General features: G+C 50.6%; 1 protein-coding gene across 1 annotated transcript in view; it reads right to left on the bottom strand.

The window, feature by feature from the left end:
* The window catches only part of LOC139049510 (rho GTPase-activating protein 45-like), a 138,325-nt gene that overhangs the window by 39,615 nt on the left and 75,602 nt on the right, over positions 1-23,108 (bottom strand). Inside the window, exons 6-14 of the mRNA XM_070525043.1 lie at positions 15,486-15,540; positions 14,229-14,375; positions 11,571-11,635; positions 10,686-10,796; positions 8,623-8,703; positions 7,376-7,585; positions 4,097-4,213; positions 2,950-3,086; positions 296-375 (exon numbers count right to left, since the gene is read on the bottom strand). Of these exons, the coding sequence (XP_070381144.1) occupies positions 296-375; positions 2,950-3,086; positions 4,097-4,213; positions 7,376-7,585; positions 8,623-8,703; positions 10,686-10,796; positions 11,571-11,635; positions 14,229-14,375; positions 15,486-15,540 (1,003 nt within the window). The remainder of the gene's footprint in view (positions 1-295; positions 376-2,949; positions 3,087-4,096; positions 4,214-7,375; positions 7,586-8,622; positions 8,704-10,685; positions 10,797-11,570; positions 11,636-14,228; positions 14,376-15,485; positions 15,541-23,108) is intronic.

Here is a 23,108-nt window from a genome sequence, read left to right as displayed (position 1 = left end):
ACACCATAGCCACTGAGCAACCACGGCGGGTGGTGGACAAAGTTTGGCGCCCTGTGTGTGAGTGTGTGTTCCTCTCTTTGTGCGTCGTCGTCTTCGAGCCTTTCACATCAGATCTTCCACGACTCCTTGTATTCTTTGGTGACTCTGGTTTGTGCAAGATCTGTCGACGCGTTTTCGTGGCCTGGAGAGAGACGCTCAGTCGTAGGCATTGCCGCCTTGGATCGCAGCGTTTAACCAGCCGGTATAGCCACTAGTGTCACCGCCCGGCGCATGCAGCTGTCGCATCACCACTCACCTTCGGAAGATAGCCTGGCTTCGAGCGCTGCCTGGTCCAGCGTCTCTAGTTCGGCTTCGTGTACTCTGCGGGACTCGGTCCTGCGCCAAACAACAATAGGAACGCGGACATTTGGGTCTTGCCGATTGAGCCACGGAGCACTGTCTAACAGAAATGCTGAGTGCGCAGTTGCTAGAACGGCGTAGCGTATGTCTACTCCCTCTCCGGCTCAGCCTATCTGAGGAGTGAAGAACTAAAATATAATTCGCACTTCCGCCGGAAAGGCGAAGCACCGATTGTGATAGCAAATTAGTAGATGGCTCTAAGAAGCACGGATAGTAGTTTTATTGGCCGTATAAGCTTGTAAACGTTCGCTTACTAACTAAATTAACAATGTAAGCGTGACTCAACCATAACGTAGAAAGAAGCAGACACACGGAGACAGCGCTGTCTTTGTGTGTCTGCTTCTTTCTACGTCTTTGTTCACTCGCGCTTACACATTCTATCATAGATTCAAACCAGCTAGTCCATCAATGCGTTTGAACTAAATTAACCAGAGCAATGTTATGCACGCATAGGTAAAGATGAACACACATCGCTCGATGACAGCGGAAACTGTCTGTGAAAACGCTGGAGTTAGGAATCGCGGCAGCAGCCGCGAGTCAATTGACCTGCGTGCATCTGTCGCTTCAATGCGTACGAAACCTCGAAAGCACAGCGCATACGAAGCTACCGGCACTACGCGCACTCTGCAAACATCGCAGAACGCTTTGAAGATGAGGCCCGCTCGGGCGAGCACTTTATACACTTCGCAGACCGCTTTCAAGACACACGAGCGCCGGCAACGCATCCCTACGGCGTCCGCGATTCGCTTGGCCAACGCCGTAGTATACGCCGCGGTTGTTTCCACTATGTACGGAGAGGCAGGCGAGGAGGACATCGAGGCACCGTAGCAGTCGCCGGAGAACGCCCCTACTCCCTCACGTCATCCCCCTGTATCCGGGCCGCGTTCCTTGCTCGCCCAAGCGTGATTGAACCGCGTTCGCCGGCTGACCATCACACGCTTTCACTAATGCGGAACCTCACGGCGACGGCAGAAATGCGCCCGGAGTGTCCATATAATTGCTACCGCAATAAAACAACTCTGGAGCTCAACAACGCATCAAATTTGAACACGATTCGACAGAGGAAGAAAGTCACTTTCACCCGAAAGGCGAAGCATTGATTGCGAGAGCAAATTAGTAGACAGTTATACGAAATAAGGATAGTAGTTTTGGCAAACACAGGCAAACATGAACACATCACACTCGAGGACCGCGGAGCTTCGCTGTCAAAACGCTGGCGGGAGCAAGCGCGGCAGCAGCAGCGAGCGAAGTGACCTTCGTGCTGTTTATCACTTCAACGGAAACAACGGCTAGAAAACAGCACGCACAAAGGTACGAGCCATCTGCACATCGCTTCCAAGATACGACGCGCGCGACCGCGCGCCGCCGCAAAAAGAACGCAGTTGCTGGCGGGGTAGAAGCTGAGCGACTCCCTCCCCCTTTTCCCTCTTGAGCTGCTTCTCTACATTTCCTCCGTTTCGCGCGCTAGATTGAGCCACGGTTGTCAGTTCCCCTTGCGTCCAGTCGCGACATCATGAATATAGTTGCGACGCCCGACACACTTGCGACACCCGACATCATGAATATAGTTGGAAGTGTCCGTGAGCTTTTGAAGTAATTAAATTCTTGGGTTTTACGGGCCGAAACCTCCGATCTGATGAAGACGCAAGCCGCATTAGGGGACTCCCGATCAATTTTTGACCAGCTGGGGTTGTTTAATGTGCAACCAGTGCACGGTACACGGGCGTTCTTGCATTTCGCCCACATCGATATGCGGGCGCCGTGGCCGGGATTCGATACCGCGACTTCGTGCACTTAGCAGCGCAACGCCAAAGCCAATAAGAAACCACGGCGGATGGCCGTGAGCTTCAATCAAGGGACAACACGCACAGGTGACAAAGGATGAAACGTAAGCTTCATTAGTTACACCTCCGGGTGCACGTTGATGAATTTGCGCTGACCCGCCGTGGTTGCTTGGCGGCTATGGTGTTTGGCTGCTAAGCACGAGATCGCGGGACAAAATCCCAGCCACAACGGCCGCATTTCAATGGGGGCGAAATGCGAAAACATCCGTGTACTTAGATTTAGGTTCACGTTAAGGAACCCCAGGTGGCCAAAATTAACTGGGAGTCCTTCACTACGGCGTGCCTCACAATCAGATCGGGGTTTTGGCACGTAAAACTCTATAATTTAATTAAACTTGCGCTGTAGCAAGGCGCCGAATCCTCAACGTTTGCTGCAGCATGCTATTGCGGCTTCAACTAGAGTGCGCTGGGCGAAAGACGGCTGTTGCCTCAGGCATTTGGGCGCACCCCTTTGCGCATTTATTTCCTGCTTTTATTTATCACCTACAGCAGGCTTCAGACAAGACGATAAGAAGTAGTTCAAAAGCTAACCTGCTCACGCGTGCATTTTGCGCTACTGGACATTACGAAGGCACATATGACATACATGAGGCGTCAGACAAAGGGCCTCAGAAACTAGCGCTAACACTACGGATAACTTCTAAAACAATAAAATGAGAAGGAAATGTGCAAAAACGAATGCGGGAGAGAGAGAGAGCGTTCCCACCTCGTGTCTCCGGCACATGGCTGGAAGGCGAGCAGCTTGAGTTCGGCGGGGTGCCGTCCTGATGGGATCCGGCGTACGAACTCCAGGTATTGCGAGCCCGGTTCGTACAGGCGGCTGCTCTCGCACAGTGTCTGAAACTGCAGCGACGTAAAGGAGGTAGTGTAAACAGAAGGATAACGATAACCTCATTTAAATTACCGTCATCATGTTATGCCGTGAATAGCTAACCCCTGCGCAAGCTCATGGTTCCCAATTCCGAACTACAACGACGACTTTTGTAGAACGTAGTCTTTAACTTGGTAAAGAGCTTTCCTGGGCTGGTTTTGCGAACAACATAATTTCGGTGCAGTCAGGAAGGGACGCTCCGATGACCGTGTTGATTCGCCAACATATTAGACTAGCTGAATGTGGGAGGAAATGGAAAGACAAATCTTCGTGTCAGATTCGTAACGGAACTATTCAGCTCGTATCCAAAGCCTTGCTCGTACGCACAGCCCTATGATTCTTTCCAGACGGTGAACAGCTGCCACTGTGATCCGCTCTAACAGTTATTTCGTGAGGGCTCAAGTGAGCCTGGGTGGTGCCGCCGATTTGGACACGGTATCTCGCCAGACTTGTGCGTGACAAATGACGGGTAGTTAATTACTTGTTCTCAACTGAATATTTTTTTTTGCAGTTTTGATATTTATCGATCACTTTTTTGCTAGGTAACACTAGCTGTAATTCAGTTACTCTTTTTTCAGTAACCGATTACATGTAACTATAGTCGGATACAAACTTAAGAAAAAAGGGGGCGTTTACTCCTCCGAGGCGGATGCACACGAGCATCCACCAATGGGCGCGCACTCTGGACCGACGTCATGCGCCGGACGGCCGGTGACTTCGCCGCTTCGGTCATCTGGGCGGGGCCTCCCCTTTTTTCTAAAGTTGTATCCGACTATAGTTATTTTATTGACGAGACGAGACAAGCAGCAACATGCGATGCAGGTTAGAGGAGTTTAATTTGGTGGGGAACTGTGCAGCGTTCTCGCCGTATGTTCTGACAGGCCAGTCCGGGAGCTTGGCCGACGAGTTGAACCGGCGCTGCTGAGGTCCATAGCGCCGGCCACATCGGAAGAAGAAGAAGAAGAGATAGAAACACCAGTACCTGAATGGGCGCAGGAGCGGTGACGGTGTGCTGTAGCTGGAAGTAGGCCACGGTCACGGCCTTCATGGTCTGGTCGCACTGGCACATGAGCTCGCGAACCTGCTGCAGTACCTCCGCCTGGACAACACACAGGGGGAAGGAAGCGTTCGGACCACGGAGGAAGGAAAAAAGAAAAAAAAATAGTCTTAGAGGTGGGAGCGTCAGAAACATAAATCGGCAAAGTAAGCCGATGCTCACTCACTTATATATTTTCGCAGGATAATGTACTTACTCAAACACTCGCCGACACATTGGCGTTCACCGACACTTTCGTTCGCACATACCGGCCGCAACTCGCATTCGCGTTTACTCCCAGCACTCAGTCGCATACAGGATCACGTGATCTGACACTCGCTAACAACGACTTTCTTTTGTACTCGCATGAACCAGCCCACACTCTTGTACATGCTCACTAGTTTCGCAGCCAGAAGTTTTTTTTTTTTTCGAGGGGGAGGGTGAGCACGCACTTGACTGAGGAAGGGGGGGAGGGCAAGCGCGTGTTGTGGCACGTCGTTTTATGCCAGGTACCCTGGTACGAAGAAATTTCTGGAAAGGTGGCACGTGCCCCGCTTATCCCGGGTACATCCCTGATACTCAAATCCATTCAAGCCCATAGGTCCATATCACGTCGGTGAAATTATTGAATCAGTGTACTCGTAAGTGAGTACGCCAAGCTATGAACTTATATGATAGTTTTGAAGCGTTGCCATAAAATTTATAAAGGAAAGGCTCACAGGAAATACGCCCGCACCACATGATAGGCGAGCAGCAATGTCCAGCCACCGAGCATCGTGACAGGTATAGAGCGCAGAGCCGATGGCGAGGGATGACCGCGACGCTGGCGTCACCGAAAGCTATCGCGAGCAAAACAACGCTTTGAGAGCCCGGTAACCACGGAGGGCTTACAACTCCGGAACGAACGCGCGGGCTTGACCCGAAGGGGAGTAGGGACCGGGCGTCAAGGCAGGTTGGCTGCCCGAGGCCAGCTGCCTCATTTTCCTTTCTCCAGATTTGAACAAACAGAGAGACACTGAGTTGCGACAGCGCTGGCGGAGGAGTCGTCTGCGGCAAAAGAGCCGAAGGCAATTGCGAGGCTGACTGAAATGACCCTCTATTGAGGGTCAGAACTTCACAAACAGAAAAGGACGCACTCTGCCCAATACTCTGCGTCAAGGTAAAGCTCGTGAGCGGATTCCGTGGGCCTTCAGGGCGCTCGGCGAGTGTCACGGCACACGCTAAAACCTGCGACATTAAAGAGGCCCAGCCGCTCAAACGGTCCGAACGATCTGTTGCGCTGCTCTGCCTTGCGTACGGCGAGCCGGATGTATGTCACAAGTGCACCTCCTAACAAAATACGTTCTATGTTAGATAATTTATTTCGACAAGGTTATCCATGAATAACAGATGTCCCGCCAACCTTCTGCCTTACCTACTGCGCAATCATTTCGAAATCATTGCCGAACGAGTGACTCTGGTTTCGCTTTGCCTGCGCTCGGGAATACCCACACGGTAATCCACGACGAAGCAGATGGTTCGGCGTTTTTGCACACTCACCTCTGCAGGGCACGTCACCATCTATTAGAGTTGTAGAATGGCTTTCTTTACTCCGCATTTGCCCATCGGTCGGATTTTGAGAGATCGCCGTTTGCGATAACGATCGGACATGATCGATGCAAACTACGCGGCAGTGGCCAATCGCGAAAGGCACTTGGAACAGATAGGCGTTGCGGATACGCGGGGAGGAGGAGGATCAGCATGCGCTCCGGCACCGCAAAAAAGCCGTGCTCCTAACGGAACCGCGCATCTCGGTCTTCCTTAGCGAAAGGACGCACAAAGCCGGTAAGTGACGGAGACAGCATCGGTAGAAGAGTGCAGTAACGGAATGCTAAAACTCTATTATATTTGTCACCCGCGGTCACACATCAAAGCACTGCGCTACCGGAGAAGTCACACTCTTGACTGGACCGCGTACCATGGTCCTGCGTGGCGCACCGATGCAAAAAGATGGCTGGCGACGGAGCACGAAAAGGGTGCTGAGACTCCCCATTATATTTCTGGCCCAAATCAGGGTGTGAGAGCTAGAGGAGCACTTCGCCCTCACAGAATCCACTGTAAGATAAGAAAGCGCACCTTTTCCCTCTCTAGCGCAAGAAAGATGGCAGACGACCAGCAGAACTTTTATGCGAAGCATATTACGAGGGCTCAACCCAGCTCCTCAGGCGCGGCGGTGACCATGAAATCACGTGACACCGTGACGTCACGACAGAGGAGAACGAGGGCTCAACCCAGCTCCTCAGGCGCGGCGGTGACCATGAAATCACGTGACACCGTGACGTCACGACAGAGGAGAAGTGGCTTTGGCTCAACTCTTGCAAGACGGGCTGGGTGGGAATCGAACCAGGGTCTCCGGAGTGTGGGACGGAGACGCTACCACTGAGCCACGAGTACAACGCTTCAAAGCGGTACAAAAGCGCCTCTAGTGAATGCGGTGTTGCCTTAGAAACGCGCTGTTTCTAAGGCGTGCGTCTCTTGCTCAGGCGCACATTTCGTTGCCGCGCCGAACGCTGCTTTGCTCGACGCTCACCGCGTCCAATGCGGGGCGCGTAGTCGCTGCCCTGTAGCCCATTGTCTTACACCCCTTGGCGGGTCGACGGGAACGCTGTCGCGTTCCACTCTTGAAGGCGAAGAAGTAATGCATGAGTTGTTTCTTCGTCTAGCCGAACCAAATATAGCCAAGCAACAGCAGTTCACCAGGCTAAACAGTGGTTCAACAACTAAAATAAAGGCTAGTATGCTTCGCATCCTGGGCTTAACCTTACCTAAGCCACAGCCATTTTTTGTTGGGCTAGTTGGTGCATTTTACTGAAGTACTATAGCGCCAAACAGACGACACAAGAAGAAGAGACACGGACGAGCGCTTACTAACAACTGATGCTTTAATGACGGAAACACACAATATATATACGCAAATTTGGCGGCGCAACGGCGCAATGCGCGAGTTGCGCCGCCAAATTTACGTATATATATTGTGTGTTTCCGTCATTAAAGCATCAGTTGTTAGTAAGCGCTCGTCCGTGTCTCTTCTTCTTGTGTCGTCTGTTTGGCGCTATAGTACTTCAGTAATGGCAGACGACGGAGCACAAACGGGGTGCTAGAACTACCCATTTATATTCCTGGCTCAAAGCAGGGCATCACGACTAGGGAACCTGCAGAAGCCGCTGCACGATGAGGAAAGCGCACCTTGGTCCTCTCTAGCGCGACGATGCGCTCGTTGGCCTCCACGACGCAGGCCTTGTAGGTGGTCTCGGCCTCGCGCGCCTTCTGCAGGGCCTCCTCTTCGACGCGGCGCCGGCGCTCGTCGCCGTCGGCCCGCTGGGCGGCCTTGTCGTGCTCCTGGTGCCGCTGCACGTACAGCGCGCGGGCCTTGCGCACGTTCGCCTCCAGCTCTTGCTGCAACGGCGGGAACAGGGAGACGGGGGGCATCGGCCCACATGTGACACGAGCGGCAGTAGCAACGCTCGCGTCCCCACACACCGCGCGGTTCAAGAGAGAGAGAGAGAGAAAATAATGCAGAGAAAGGCAGGGAGGTTAACCAGAGGTAGTTCCGGTTGGCTACCCGGCGCAGGGGGAAGGGTTAAGAGGGATAAAAAGAGAAACAGAGTAGAAGGGGGAGATAGAAAGAAAGGGAGACAAGCACAAACAAAGCGCGTACACTACAGAGCGGTAGGAGGCGGCATTCTTAGAGTCTGTCGTGAAGCCCCGTAGACCGCAAGAACCTTAATAGCGCGAGTAAGGCCTTCAACTCGGATGTTCTTTCGGAGCATTGGCTTAAAGCTTTTAGTTCTGAAAGTGGACGATTGTCCAACTGGTCCAGTACTCTGCACATCACTTGTCGCGCGGTTCAAAAGAGCTACGGCTCGCATTCAGACAAGGAAGGTGATATTCGCGTCGGCCCAGCGTCTATAGTCTTGAAGAAAAGGAAAAAAGAAAGAATAGCTTCATCGAAGCAAATTGATGCCTCGCTTGCATATTTCGTTAGCATGCGCGAAGGCGGTCGCTGCGTTTGACGGTAGTGGTGCACGGTGACACAGCGTGCTACCCGCGCAGAAACTGATCTTTAGGCGTGGTACGAGCTTAGTTCCAGAGTATAAAGGCTACTCGAAAGTTTGGTGCTTGTACTGTGTCTAAGTCTTGCATTGCCCAGCCTAAATTTGGCGCCGGTATACCGTGTTCAATATGCTATTGCTGGGCCCTGCAGTAGGGTTCCTTAGGCGCTTCTGGCACTCTAAAGTGGCAATTCCAATAGGCGAAAGCGTTAGGATACACTGAGAAACCGGTGGCCACCATCACCGAACGAGCAGCAGACTACACCGTAAGAAAGGGAAAAAAAGAGAAAAGGAATAAATCTGGAAAGAAAGAATATGAAAGTATAGAGAAAGAGCGATAGGCTACGAGGCCGGCCGTGTTCAACGTAGCAGTTGCCTCACCATTCGCTTGAGTTCTCTTTGCCAGGCTTCCTTGAGCTGCTTACGCGCCTTTTCGTGCTCGTTCCTCCTGGCCGACAGAGGCTGCAAAAACAGAGGCAGAACAAGGTCATTGAACCCCACGCCCACAGACACACCGCTACGCATCCATGTGCGAACAAATAAAAATTGGCAGTGCCTTAGCTCGAATATACGTAGCGAAAGCTAAGGCATAGCACGGTTAGCCTTGGTTAATCTTGATTGCAAGTCCAGGTTAGTCTGGTTTTCTAGCTATGTTGCGGCGCTTAGCCAGTCGTTCGGCGCGCTGTCCGTCTGTTTCCTGGGCGATTCGTTTCCTCTTCATCTCGTTCCGATGCCGATTGCAGGCCTCCTCCTGCTTATCAGAATTGTCGCCGTCCATACTGTCGTCTCAACTGTGGTCGCGGCGCACGCGAGCTCTCCTTTTCAATCCTCCGACATGTTATCAGGCATGCGACGCAGCTGGCGAAGCGAGCGGAGGCGAATGCAACGACGAATAACTCGATTTGACGTCATGTGCCTCCTCGGAGCACGGCCACGGCGAAATCGCAAGTTCGCGGCCAGTAAAGCTTCCGCTTTAGAAAAGAAGGCGCTCATGTGCTCGCCTTCTGCTGTGGCTGTGTCTAGGGTCAAAGGCCTCAAGAGAGAAAGTGTTTAGAAGCGTCGGGATACGGACAGACTAGCCCACAGACTACGAACAGTTACTTATGGATGATAAGCTCTGCAGGTCACATTTGCAGCCTGACAGCTTTGTTTCACAATGTATTTAGCAATAATACGCCATATGGCAAACCGCGCGATAAAAAAAGTGTGTCGCGTGAGAGTTCTGAAGTGTCAAACAGTACGGAATAGATTATCTTGGCGATGCGAATTTTCTTGAAAAAATACCTGGTACTACAAAGCAGATATACTTTGCATGCGACGTGATGCACACAATACGGTGCAGAATGCACAGCGAGCGAGCGAACGAACATCAGTCACTACGTAATGGAAAGAATGATCTGCCCGACACCTACGGTCAAGGGAGACGTTCGCTTTGCCTGGAACATATTTCTTCCCAGTGCGTTTAACACTTTCTTGTTGACTTGAAAGGAGAATAAGGATGCAAACACATACACTAGAACGTTACGACTCTTCTGGATGTCTGTGAGCGGAAAGTGAATATGACATATTTAAGGCGACATACAAATTCCAGAACAGAACTTTCTCCTCGCAATTTCGCTCACCCATAAACCACGGCTTCGATCAATAAGCTGTTCCAATCTTGACACAGACATGCGGTCTAGTTGTTCCCACGATTCTCAGTGCATTACGGGTACGTTGCCGAGGTACAACTGACGAGCCAGCTAGAGAAGACGCAACAAACGCCAGCCGAGTCTTCCGAACCCTGCGGACGTCTGCGCGCCTTTTTTTTTTTTTTTTGGCGGCGGGGGGGCGCTTCCACCTCGACTCGAACTGGGAGGCAGTGGCTTGTGAATCTTAACGTGCCATCTTGAATTTTAATCGTTGCACGTAATTTAACTATATCGAATGTAATTTAGCTTATATTTGATAGTTATTCAGCTTCTATCAGAAGTCGTCACATGGAATCACGCCCAGGAAAGCTCCTTTTAGCAATTTCGAAAGCACCACTACTGGGGAGGGTATTCTGTAACTGCTCACCTAGTGGAATGCCCATTTCGTCCATTTCCGCCGCCACTAATTGGCTGGAGCTGCATACTAGCGAGGAAACTGGCTGGAGCCGCCTACCTCCTTGAAATCACTGTTGCAGCTCCAGCCAACCAGCGGCGGCTAAAAAACGAAATTGGCAATCAAATGGTCGGATTCTTACCTGTTACCTCCCCTCCCCAGTATTTCACATTTACGTCGTCCATACACATGACGAAACACTGGCCTAGGTAAGGTGGTACTGTAAGCTTGTTTATTTCTGTTCGCGCAGTGTTCTGTTAGTGAAATTATTGTCGGTTATGTCTGTACTTGTGTGCCCATGCGCAGCACTGCCGCGTGCAGTGAGCAAGGGTAGAGTAGAAGTAAAGCAAGCGCGTTACCTCGACGAACTTGTGGTCGTGCAGCAGGGTGCAGTTGGAGAGGCAATTGTTGGCGTTGTCCAGGTCCTGGTCGATGGCCGTGCAGTAGATGGACTGGAACGGCAGGAAGCTCTGCGCCCGGCCACAGAGTACAATTACTTCGAAAATTAAATTACATTCCCTTAATGAAACACTCGAACCTCGCCAATACACTTTCCCGGATTCTAGGCTCTACTGCTGCAGTACCGTAGAGAGCTTATTAGACGGGTTCTAGCGTCTAATATAATTTCACTACTCTCCTTAAATAGTTTTCACGTGAATGGCCTTCCGTATCCCTGGCTGCTCAATGTAGACGCAGCAATTACTTCTGAAAAGATGCAAGACCGCCTCGAACTGGCGTTTAAGGCATCTTGTAATATTGTGTTTCCGTGTACAGTGCGTAGGTACCTGTACCTGCTCGCACTTTCACTGTTACTTTTTTTTTTGTCGCGCCGTATCCCACAGAACAATCGGAAGCAACAATCAGACGGTCCCCCTCCCCCCCCCCCTTGAATATATAGAAAAACAAGAAGAAAATTTGGCGCAGGACATGGTGGAGAACTTCACTGATTTATAATCTAACAACGCGACTAGGGTCGAGGCCTGACCTCTACATTCGTTTTTGTTTCATTTTTTTGTTCCTGCCTTAAGTCGCGCCCTTATATGTTGAATCATGTAGAACAAACAAGTCCGATCTCCGACGAGATGCCACAGAAGCGCATCTCTGGGAACCATTATAAAAGAACGCCGCGACACAGCCTCGAACATAAACGATCAGTGTCTTCCTGGTAGCTAGCTTCTGTCACGACGCAATCAGTCTATCAGTTATGAAAAACCCGCTGTACGAGTCTAAATGAGCGATCTCACCTCTTCCTTAAGGGCGGGTCGCATGGTCTGCGCCAGCTTGAGCAGGTTTCGGGCGTGCTCAGCCTCTGCGTGCAGAAACAAGCCTCATGAACCAAAGCTTTCCTCTTGCCACGCTTAACAACGACGCATAGAAGCAGTGCAATAAAGCAGAGCCTGAGTAGGTGAGAACGGGAGTCCGCGAGTTCGCGCTGATTTAACTAGGATGCGAGTTAACGACGTGACGACACCTTCTGCATGCCTAGGACGTTTCCTTAATCAAAAAAAAAAACTCTATTATGCGTGGATGCTCTTGATATGCATATAAGCGTATCGAAAAAAAAAATTCTTTACGGCATCCTTGACACTTGAACGCCGGTATTTTTTGTTGACAAGCCAGTGTCTTAAAAGGCTTCCTCTCACTAAGTTTAATAAGGCATTGCAAACAAGCATGCGGTGACGATTGCGACCAGAAAATATTACGCCAAATGTACTTGTAGAGAAAGGCAATATATTCGAAAAAAAAAAACTCACGCCAGACTATTCTCATAGCAGTGGCAGCTGTTCTTGCCAAGGACGACAACGTCGCAGGCATATTCTATTACGACGGAGGTCTCGTCTCCAATGTCACAGATTAGAACACGATGCAGCGCTACTATCCGTTAGCAACGCGAACAGGCTGATCCCCGTGAAATTCGAAGGCATGCACAACTGCCACAAGAGGTGTACAGCGCAGAAAAAAAAAGAACGAGAAGGAAGCAGGGGAGTGGCTAGCGACAAAAACATAATGCATGCTCTGAGCATCCATATGTGAGAGAGAAAAAAAAAGGAGGAATTTCTTTTCCATAATGGTGGTCGGGGCTGTGAAAGAACGTTTGCTGCGGGGAGGGTACCTGACCTCCTTATCAATCGCCTCGGGGTATTTCATGTGATACCCTCAACGCTTTTGCTGCACTCTTTTGCAGAACAAAATTCCTTCGGAGCGATGCTTCCTGAACGGCGCCTTAACTTCGAGTATATAATAAAAATGTCGCACAGGACCAGGAGAGACGCCCTTTAAATAGTCTGTCACGGCGTCCATGCTGCTTTTATGCATTATTTTGCTGCAGATTTAGGTTTTCTTTAGTAGAACACTAACGGCAGAGGTTAGCGCATTCTAGCCGATGTCTGCTGACGCATTCCCTACATGACTGCTGGTTCTTCATCAATGAAGAAAAAAGGACGCAATCTTTTTAAATCCTTCGGGTAGCCCACGTGGGTGTTTGGAGGTGTGAAAAAAGGCTGGTAAACATTAAACCATGCCTAAAATCGTTAGGATGTGAGCCTTTTTTGTAAAGGCAGGTTGGAAACGCACATACTGGAACACCTTGGCATTTCTCTCTGAAACAATACGATCTGTGGATATAACTTACAGGGATTCACTGAATTTCTTAGCACTCCACAAAAAAAAAAAAATAGCCGTACACTTCACCTGGCTGCTAAGCCTTCTCGAGCCGCTCAGAAACGCTTCAAGAAGTTAAAGTACTGCTTGTCGACCTGAAGGCTTGGCCGATGATTAGTCCTCCCTTGCCCCAGCGGAACTCCGAACTGAGGCTTCGCGTTGATAAGTCTGTGCTCTCTCGCACAGAAATCTGAATATGCGAAAATAAATACGGTAAAAACTAATTCCCAATAGGACGAGCTAGGCATACACAGAGAGAGGGGTCGGGAACATAGGAACGGCTTGCTACGTTGTGAAACGCTCCTGTCGTCTGTAGTTACGTTATGCCACTAACATCAAATTCGAGTGCAGACAGACTATGCTACATTGCCACACGTCAGTTGACTTTTCAAATTCGTCAACGCGTTGTCTGACAAACTGTTCGAGGCCACGAAGAAATCCTCTCTCTCTCCTTCTCCCCTCTCTCTGCTCCGGGTGATGCGCGCCGGCGCGTTACCCTCGAGAACATTTCAAGAAACAAAACTAAATGTGTCATAAAACAGAGCTCGTAGCTTTGTTTTTACCATCATTTGCTGCCGTTCGTGGCGGGCGATACTTGCGTTCCCGCGCTTAATTTTATGCTGCGTGTGTAGGGGCAAATTGTGTAGACAAACGTAGGGCTAATTAAGATTTGCTCCACGTTCAATGCTTAATTATCTACGATTATGCAGGCAGTGTCCTAAACAGGGTTGCTAGCGAGGCGCCTAAATTGCGGTCCGTGAATGCAAATAGCCTTCCTACCTCCTAAAGTAAGACAAATATTCACGCATTGAACAGCGACGTCGATAGGGAAGGAGGGAACTTCGCGTTTGACTGCGAGGGGCAAGCGACGCCTATCCTCATATCTTTTTCTTCTTCTACAGCACGGTCTGCAATAGGCCGACTTCACGTCTGTTATTACTGCACATAGCACGCAGCCATAGCGGGCACACAGCAAGCGAACTCGGGATCTGCAGCTGCTGGAAAATTTTCGTCGCAGCTCGCTTCTCCGCATTATAGCTCTTAACGCGGCAAAGCCAACTTCTTGATTATCGTTGTCATGTGCAAGTCAGTGGTCTGCACTTTCATCAGGCGCGCGTTCGTGCATTAGTGCACGTCTGTTACCAGACTTTATGGGGTTTGTGTAAACGCAGCTCTTGCGTTTGCGTGTGCGTTTGTGTGCGTGCGTGAAACTGAAAGCAATCGAGAACGACTGTGCTTACCGAGGTTAGCGCGCTTTTCGACGTAGCTGATGACATCCTTGGCGTACTTGGACCAGATCTTGGCGCGTCGCAGAGCGAATTCTACGCCATCGTCGATCCGCATCAGCTTGGCGTCCGCCTCCGGACCCGTCAGCGTCATTGGAGACGCTGTGGAAACAAGAGCGCGGGACGATCACTTCGCGCCTCGCGGTAGAACGATGTGGCCCGTTTCTCTCAGAGCATTATGAATGCGAGGATCGCGAAACATATGTTGTACAAACGTTATTTCTTTCAGCAGCTGAAGCTGCACCGAATATATCAAGATTATCTTATAAATGCGCAACAGACGAGAACTTGAACAGCCATACGTGTCGCGCGCTATTAAATTTAGGTGATGACGTCAACGCATGACGTCAAATTTTCGCGAGCTTTCGTTCTTATTTTTTTATGTGGGACCATCTCCTCCAAAAAAATCCAGATGTCTACAGATCTAATCTTCCTTTATTGTATTTCCCAATATGAATGCATAATATAATTATAATAGCTTTTCTAATATTAATATTAAGGAGACTCCGTTAGCAGCCGCCACAACCTGTGACATCACCGGAGTGACTTCGGGGATTCGCAAACTGCGTCGCCACTCACCTTGCGGCATTACGTCCTTTTAGCGGCGTAACAATGCTCTCGTTAGGCGTGGCACTTCACCAAATTCAGCAAAAGGACTCCACCAAATTAGACAGACTTAGCGGTTTCCATTCAGAGCAGGAGTGCTTAGGAAACAAGCGTAATAAAGGCGTTCAGAAATCACTCCTTTTAGGAGCAACGCGTGTGGCGTACCGTAAACCGTAAAACATGTTCAATATTATTAGCTAGAAGATGTCGCTCACTATATTGTGTTTGCAGAAGGAAACATTGTGAATTACAGAGGATTCAGAACCAGAAGTCCGCCCAACCAGGGCCGAATGAACCCGGGAAGCTTGAGAATGCGCGAAAGCGCGGTTTTTTATCTCTCTTTAATGGGGTGAAAACAAATGGAGAAGCTTTTTCGCTGTGTCATTAACTGAAATAAAATTAGAACAAATTGTATGCTCAGTCAAAAATGCATTAGTTAATAGTAAAGTATAAAAGAAAAGAGTGTAGCGTCACAAGAGAAGACACATCTTTGCGAAAAGTCACTCGAAACAGTGTGCGCGGATGTCGGAGGCATACGATTACGTTTCACACTGGAAATAGATCGAGGGCGATCGATTGATTAAAGGCGAATTCCGGCGCACTCACCGTAGGACCGTGACGTCGGCGCCTGCTTGTCCGGTGACAGGAGGTTCTCGCAGCTCTGCGATTAAAGATAGAAAAAGGAGAAGGAAAAAAGAAAAGACAGGCCAGCAATGCGTTATATTCGGAACGCACGGAAAGTCGAAGTACTCATGGAAGCGCGATGAAAAAACAAAACGTGTTCTTATTTTATTTTATTCAGCTTCGACTGGGACAGGGAATGACGCTGTGACACAGCCAAACCCGATTATAACGAACCCGGGTGCAGTGAATTACGCGCTATACATTGAACACGCCTGACTTTAATAGCCATTGTCGTGCAAAATAAGTACACTAAAGCGAATTGGGCATTGGATCTATCGAACCCCGAGCGCCTACAAGATGCGTCGTAAAACTACCTGCAGTGGCCCTATAGTTGTTTTGTCTTATTGCGCAGTTGCTTCTTGAGCATTTATTTTTATTTTTTTTTCCTTTTTCGGTAGTGTGGGCGAGTGCGCTTGACAGCATGTACGGACAGAACCGGAGAGGGTGCTCTCTGTAACACGTATGACGACAGAGACCTATAGATCGTCCCGGGTTCCTGTGTTACTGACAGACTGCCACGTTACAGAAAAAGCTAAGCGATTAGCCAAAAACGTCATTGAATACAGTGAACAATTCCTGTCCCACAAAATTAGGCGATAACTCAAAACGCAATCGAATTCTACGTTACCTGGCTCCCAATCCTTTAATAACATTACACAAGTACAGCTAACAGAACTTGCTGTCCTGGCCTTTTCAGGATGACGTCTGCAACCATTCACACGTTATTTACCTTCGCTAGCAATTACTTATAAAACTGTTCCTCGGTCATCCTGCCTGTTTGTTTGTTTTCTTTTTTTTTTTTGTTAAGGAATAAGCAACGACACTGAAAAGTCACTATATGCGCGCGCGGGACGAAAGCACGATGTTGTAACGTGCCAACACTGTGGTTACTGAATGCCGCTACGCTCGTGTCTTGGTCCTCTGTGAAGTGCAAGGTTTCATGATTGCTGGGGCTCGGAGAAGGCGCTCGCGGTAGGGCTAACGTAAAGAAAAAGAAGAAGTCTTCCGTGGGTAATTTCCTGGCACGAACGTCCAAGTGGCCATCGCTATCGAGTCACGGCACCGTGAGTTCAAATCGTCGGCGAATATCGAGTTAAAATGGGGGCACAAATATTGTCTGAACAAATATTTGGGCGTTCTTCTGTAGTTTCCGCGAAATTCAAGCGTTCGAAAGTGCATCGTCAGCGCGTACGAAGTTGAAAAGACGTGCACAGGCAAACGGACAACAGAAAAAGGTAGAGCGCTGGACCTTTTTCCTAAATTCCAACTAGCGCCAACTCAATTCCTTAAAGGCGTCCCCTGGCACAGCTTGTCGCGCCAATAAATTAACCAAATGCATCTAATTTGTTACTCAAAGAAGGAATTGAACCACAGCGAGCGTTACCGAGTAAAAAGGTAACCAATGAACAAAAGGTTGCCAAAAATGTAATTGGTTACAAGTAATTAATCATGTGCTATTCATACCGTACACGTCTGGTTACTTACACGTGCTGCTGCTCCAAGAGTCCAGTTCGCGATGGTGGTATTTAAGCACGGTCGCGCAGGTTTGTTCTATCGCATATAACGAACTCGTCATAAACGCACACAAATGTCCGTTATTGCCGAGTTCGGATACATCGAATTACTTGATACATCAAACTCTGTTTCGCGCGTGAGCCTATAAGTTATAACCGGGTTTGACTGCAGTCGCACCTCACACACAAGCCACTTCGGTTCGTTTCACTTTCAGTGAATAGGTGCGCTCGTTACGAGAAAGTTGGGGATCTTCGCGGCTCTCTTTCTGCGAAACTTCCTGCGAACTCTAGGCACATTTTAAAAAGCTCGAAACAAATAGCGTCGGCGAATCTCGTTCCCAAATAAGCTGATTACGCTCTCGCAGACTAACCTTGTGTGCCAGGCCCTCATTCTACCCAGTCACCTGCCCCAACAATGTAAAATAAGCGGCCTAACAAACCTAAACACAATCGCCTTCAAGCAGGTTCCCATCGACAACTTGTTACTTTTCACTGTGCCAACGCAGCGCGAAGACCTGCTACAAAAACAAAACTAAACAAAACATAGGAAAGTGGGGCGCGATAAGCTTGACCAACCGAAGGAAAAGCAAGGCGCTACGAGACGACCGCACCGGACGCACTACAACAGGGCTACCAATAGGAGCACTCTACGAGTGCATTCGGGAATACATCGAACGGTTCGTTACGGCAGCGCTCCGTGGGTCAATCAATCGACGCCACGTATAAGCGGCCTGCAAGACCACAGGGTGAAACGGCGACGTTCTAGCCCTTCCATTCAATAAACCGCAATTCCCACAAAAAAAGCAGTCATGTCTATATTATATGAAAGATCGAAGACACAAGTTTGCGGACGTGTTCTGCTGAGACGATTTCGAACGTCTTCGAATAATTCCATACGTTTTCGCGCGTTATTCTTACGAAAATCCCTAAGGTTCCTCCCCATTTTGGAGGTTCCTTGCCAGTCTTGATGGTCCCTCCCCAGTCTTTGACTATGGGACCTACTAGAGTTACTTTTTCTGTAGGAAATGTCAATCGCCGTAATAAACTGCAACTGAAAAAAAGCTCTCCGCTATCTCCTGTACGGAGACGGGATGATTGCCCTCCGGACAGGTTTAGGGCACTTGGTAGATGACAGGCCTTTCACAGAAGAGAAGATCTTGGGACCGTGGCTACGTGCCTCTGCGACGTAGAAAGCTACAAAAGCGCTGCTGCGATTCTTGAAATGCACCAGCCTCTACGACTGCGTGTGATTGACTCGCCGATGATAGCTTGGCGGCCTGTGTACGAGTGCGAAGTGTGAACTTCTCTGTTCCTTCTCATCTTTCACTGCCCGTCTTTATTTTCACAGTGCAGGGTAGCCGACCGGGCTCAGCCTGGTTAACCTTCCTGCCTTTCCCTTATGACCTCTATTTTTCTCTCTCTCTCTATCCCCTCCTTTTCTGCGCTATTCCCACAAAGAGAAAAGCAAAACATGCGGACATATCGGAGAACGTGCGAAACGCTTGAACAGGTTACGAAAAGAGCAGGCACTTTAGTAATTCTTGTGTGTACGCCCTGACGCACCGATTCGAAGATATTCGAAGATTAGAAGATATTTATCGCTACGACCGTGGCCGCAATATTTTTCGCCCTGAGCTTCCCACACGCTGCGCTTTCTTTCATTTTCTTTTTGCTCGGCAACTCTACCTTTCTGACGTAATTAAAAAAAAATATGTTTACAAATATACAAACAGATTTGTTTCGTGCAAGAAATTATAAAAAGAAACGTTAGTACACGGTCCATGAATCCAGGGTTTTCTGTGGGGAGGGCGTCCTGGGCGAAGGCATGATGTCGTACGGAAGTGGCGAGGAGGGGGTCGATGGAGTCCGGGACAAATCCACGGAAAGAGAGCGCCACCGACCTTTATTCCTTTTCTTTTTTTTTTCGGATAGCGGTGTCGCAGACGGGGCACGAATAACTTTGCGGAGCGCGATGTTGTTGGTGCCAGAACGCGGGTCACAGCCGGCGCCAGTGCTGCTACTTTGAACACGTGCGCTTTTCAGCCGGAAACGTGTCGGAGATCAGGCACTTCTCGTGCTTGCCACCGGTTGCGCAAACTGCACAGCGTTCACAAGATAGCCTGATAGCACCGAACGCGTCTCTAATCAGACATACATCAGGTGCACGACAGGTATAGTGGTATACAAAATACGCCACGGTGCTCTAGCGTGCATGCTGCGGGTCTGGTAGGGGCCCGAGCAGACTGCGCCATCTATGCACGCTAAAGAAAGTGCTTTTGACATCTTCTTTCTTTATTCTTGTATTCTTGTGCGTGACACAGGCCTTGGCCAGGTCGTGCGAAAGTATCTAGTATGTTTCTGTTCTGACTCTCTAAAATACTCCTTTTGACAGCATTTCTGTATGTTCGCGTTTCAAAGGTATATTTTTTTAATCCTACTGTGCTTCCGATATTATTTGGAAAAAACGTTGTTTTGTTCTATAGTTGTTTTTGACCCCAATCATACGAACTATAATTAAAGGCGCAACATCAAAACTCTAACCGTCCCATCAACTTTCAATAAAGCCTTTTTTTCTGTTTGGAATAACTGTCACGACACCATACAGAAAAAAGGTACAAGTAGTCGTGTCCCAAGCTGCGTATCACTGAACATATGATTTTCGCTATACCGTGTGGGAGTTCCTTCGGTCTACCGGGGCGCAGTCGTTGCTGTGCCTAAGACTTCGGACTTATTCGCCATTGCGAGGAAAACCTCTCCCAAACGCCTGCCCCTCGACCGCGCGCCGTTTTCCCCATCGCTACTAGATAACGTTGGTTTTCCCCGGGCGCCGCGGCCGCGTCCCGCGACGTCATGCTACGCGGCCCTGCGATTGGGTCGCGGGGCGTGACGTAGGGAAGAAGCCCCGACTGGGGACGATCGCCGTGCGCGGGGGAGTCGTGCTGCGAGACGGACGAGCGCCGGTCACGAGAGGCAAGCTGCAAGGTACGTGAGCGACCAGCTATTTGTGTCCCCAACGCCCCGGCCTGGGGACGTTCACGTGCTTTGTCAGCTTGCGTAAGTGTGACTTGCTGAGTGGCTTTGCGTTCCGCCCTTGCGGTAGTGGCAGGTGCTCAGTGCATCACATTTTGCGTGTCCGAACCGTCGCAGACCATTGTCGGTGACGGGAAGCGCTAGGTAGCGTTTGCGAACGCATTTCGGCCCGCGCGCGTGAACCATTCATCGACGCGGCGTGTAACCCGCCTTCCTCGCCATAGGGAACCGCGGGCGCCGAGTGTACTCCGTGTGTTTGGGTGCAATCTGGTACATGTTGGCCATTTGTGATCAATAAACGCCTTAAAGGCACATTCACACCGAAAGCGGAGCGTCTAAGCGGCCAAGCGGATTTTCAACGCGGCGAGGCGGTGAGCGCGCGCCTGTTCAGACCGGACGGCTTGCCTGGCGGCCCGCGTGGCAGCGAAGGCGGAGCATCCGGCGTTTTCGTGGCACACGTGTCGCCATCTCTTGGCACCAGTCGCCCGTCCTCAACGCGCGCGCGCGAGCGTCGTCACCGCGTCACCGTCGTCTGGACGGCCGCTCCCGCTTGCTAACCACTTGTGAAGCAGCTCGGACGAAGAAGACGAAATAGTTGGCATTCTACTCGCCGCCACTTCAGGAGCTTTTCAAGACGAGCAGCAGAAAGCTCGAAGACCGCCCGCCAACACCGCTGGTGGGTCCGCCCCGCCTTGCAAGAACGGAGAGCGAATTGGTCATGCCAGTGCTTTGATGCTTGTATTCGGTGTCCTTGAGTACGTCGTGTCTCTTGTCACATAGCATCGCGCAACATTTAATGGTGTCGATCAAAAGTGCAGCGCAAAATCCAGCTGTCTCGGTGGATGCCTTTTGAGTCGGCTTGTCTTCTCGAGCCCTGGTTGGCTGCGGGAAAGCGGGAAGCTCCGGCGGGGCGGAAAAAATCGGTCCGAGAGCGATCGGGCTGCCCGCCGCGTTTTCCGCCTGCTTTGCCCGCTCGGCGAGGAGGTTTTCGCCGCTTTCCGCTTTCCGCCTGCCCGCTTTGCCCGCCCGATCATTCCGTAAGGGCACATTCACACCGGCGACTTGAGGAGGTCGCGCGACCAAGTTGGTCGCTTTGCGACCAGTCGCAAATGGTCGCAAACGGTCGCCTTTCTCGAAAAGCGACCATTTTGGGCGAGTCGCTCTCTGCGCGATTTTTCAGTCGCGCGACCGCGGTCGCAAAACTGATAAACCAATCAGCGGCGCACTGGAAGTGATCTTTCGTGTGTCTACATCCGGCCTCCTCTGGCGTCGCATTCAAATTCCGCGTAGATTCCGAGAGTTCTCGCTGAGAACGATAATCTCCGAGATTGCGACTGCGGGTCGCGCTCAGCCGGGCTTGCCGGTGTGAACATCAGTCACCTTCGGTCGCTTTTTGATTGCGAGTCGCAAACGGTCGCGCGACCTCCTCAAGTCGCCGGTGTGAATGTGCCCTAACTGTCCTGGACGCCGTGTGTTCCTGGGAGAGCGCCCATGCGTACGGCCAGAGCCGGCCAGTTCTTTCGGCTCGGTGCTCGAACCTGCGGTGGGTCTATCGCCGTGCGCCGTCGTGCCGCGTCGTGAGGCTCCACTTCTCGGGGGCCACTTGGCGACGCCGTGCGCGGAGACATACTGTGAGCCCACAACCGTTATGCTTTTGCTTGAGCTTCTAAAGCGAATGCCGTAAGATCTAAAAAAAAGCATAGGCGTCACACAGAGAAGCATGGCACGCCAAGACACTGTAAGGCTACTGCCGATCATTGCCAATTATTAAAGTGATTTTCTCGTTTCGAGCAAGTTTTCGCAGACGAACGGCGCAGACTCACAAAAGCAGAATCACGTTTGTCCTGCACTGGTGGTGTGCCAGCCAGCGAACTCTAAAAAACAAAAAAAAATGGAGGTGGCTTAGCTCGGTTATGCCATGATATACGTAGCGAAAGATAAGGCATAGCATGGTTAGCCTTGGTTAATCTTGATTGCAAGTCCAGGTTAGTCTGGTTGTCTAGCTATGTTGCGGCGTTTAGCCAGTCGTTCGGCGCGCTGTTCGTCTGTTTCCTGCGCGATTCCTCTTCAGCTCGTTCCGATGTCGATTCCAGGCCTCCTCCTGCTCATCAGAATTGTCGCCGTCCATACTGGCGCCTCAACTATGGCTGCGGCGCACGCTAGCTCTCCTTTTCAATCCTCCGACATGTTATCAGGCATGCGACGCAGCTGGCGAAGCGAGCGGAGGCGAGCGCAACGACGAGGAACGCGATGTGACGTCGTACCAAACGGCGGCGGCAGAGAGGCGCGGCGCTGCACAGTGGCGGAACACCTGTGGCTCGGTGCTACTAGTGGCGCATGCGCAGTAGTGACTAGGGAGCGAGAGAGAGAGGGAGATAGAGAGAAAGAAAGAGAAATATGCGCGGCGAGGCGCGCGTTGTGACGTCATGTGCCTCCTCGGAGCACCGCCACGGTGAAAACGCAAGTTCTCGGCCAGTAAAGCATTCGCTTTAAAAAGAAAGGGCCTCGGGAATGACCGGACTCCGAGAAAGGGTTTCACAACTCGTGTTGAAGAACTCCGGTTAGCAATAAAGACAGCGTGATTGCTTCGCCTTCCACGCGTTTATCCTTTCGGAGTCGTCGTGGGTGCGTAGGAAGAAGAGAATTCGCTTCTCAGCCTTAGCGACCGCTTCCTTCTCCCCCTCTTGAAGGATCTCGACTCGTACGCGGAGCAAAACCGACGCTGGTGGCCGTCGGGGCCGTTGCGAGCCACCCCTACGGTCTTTGCGTGCCTTAGCCTGCGTTGCGCACTTCTGCCAAGGCGCGCAAGCTTTTTTTCGGGTTTCTTTTTCACGCAAGCGTCCAGTGCTTACGCAGCAAAAGCCTATTTTTTGTGTCGCGCATCCCGTGGCATGCCATCTAGTCATCCAGTGAAGGACGCCGCGTTGCGTCCACAGGGGTTGCACGGCGCAAGTTAAGCTATTTGCATCGCGCTTAGGGAGTTGGTGACGCCATGCCAGGT

This window comes from Dermacentor albipictus, chromosome 9, assembly GCF_038994185.2.
Source record: "Dermacentor albipictus isolate Rhodes 1998 colony chromosome 9, USDA_Dalb.pri_finalv2, whole genome shotgun sequence".
NCBI classification, from domain to species: domain Eukaryota; kingdom Metazoa; phylum Arthropoda; class Arachnida; order Ixodida; family Ixodidae; genus Dermacentor; species Dermacentor albipictus.
This window is presented reverse-complemented; position numbering and strand designations above follow the sequence as displayed.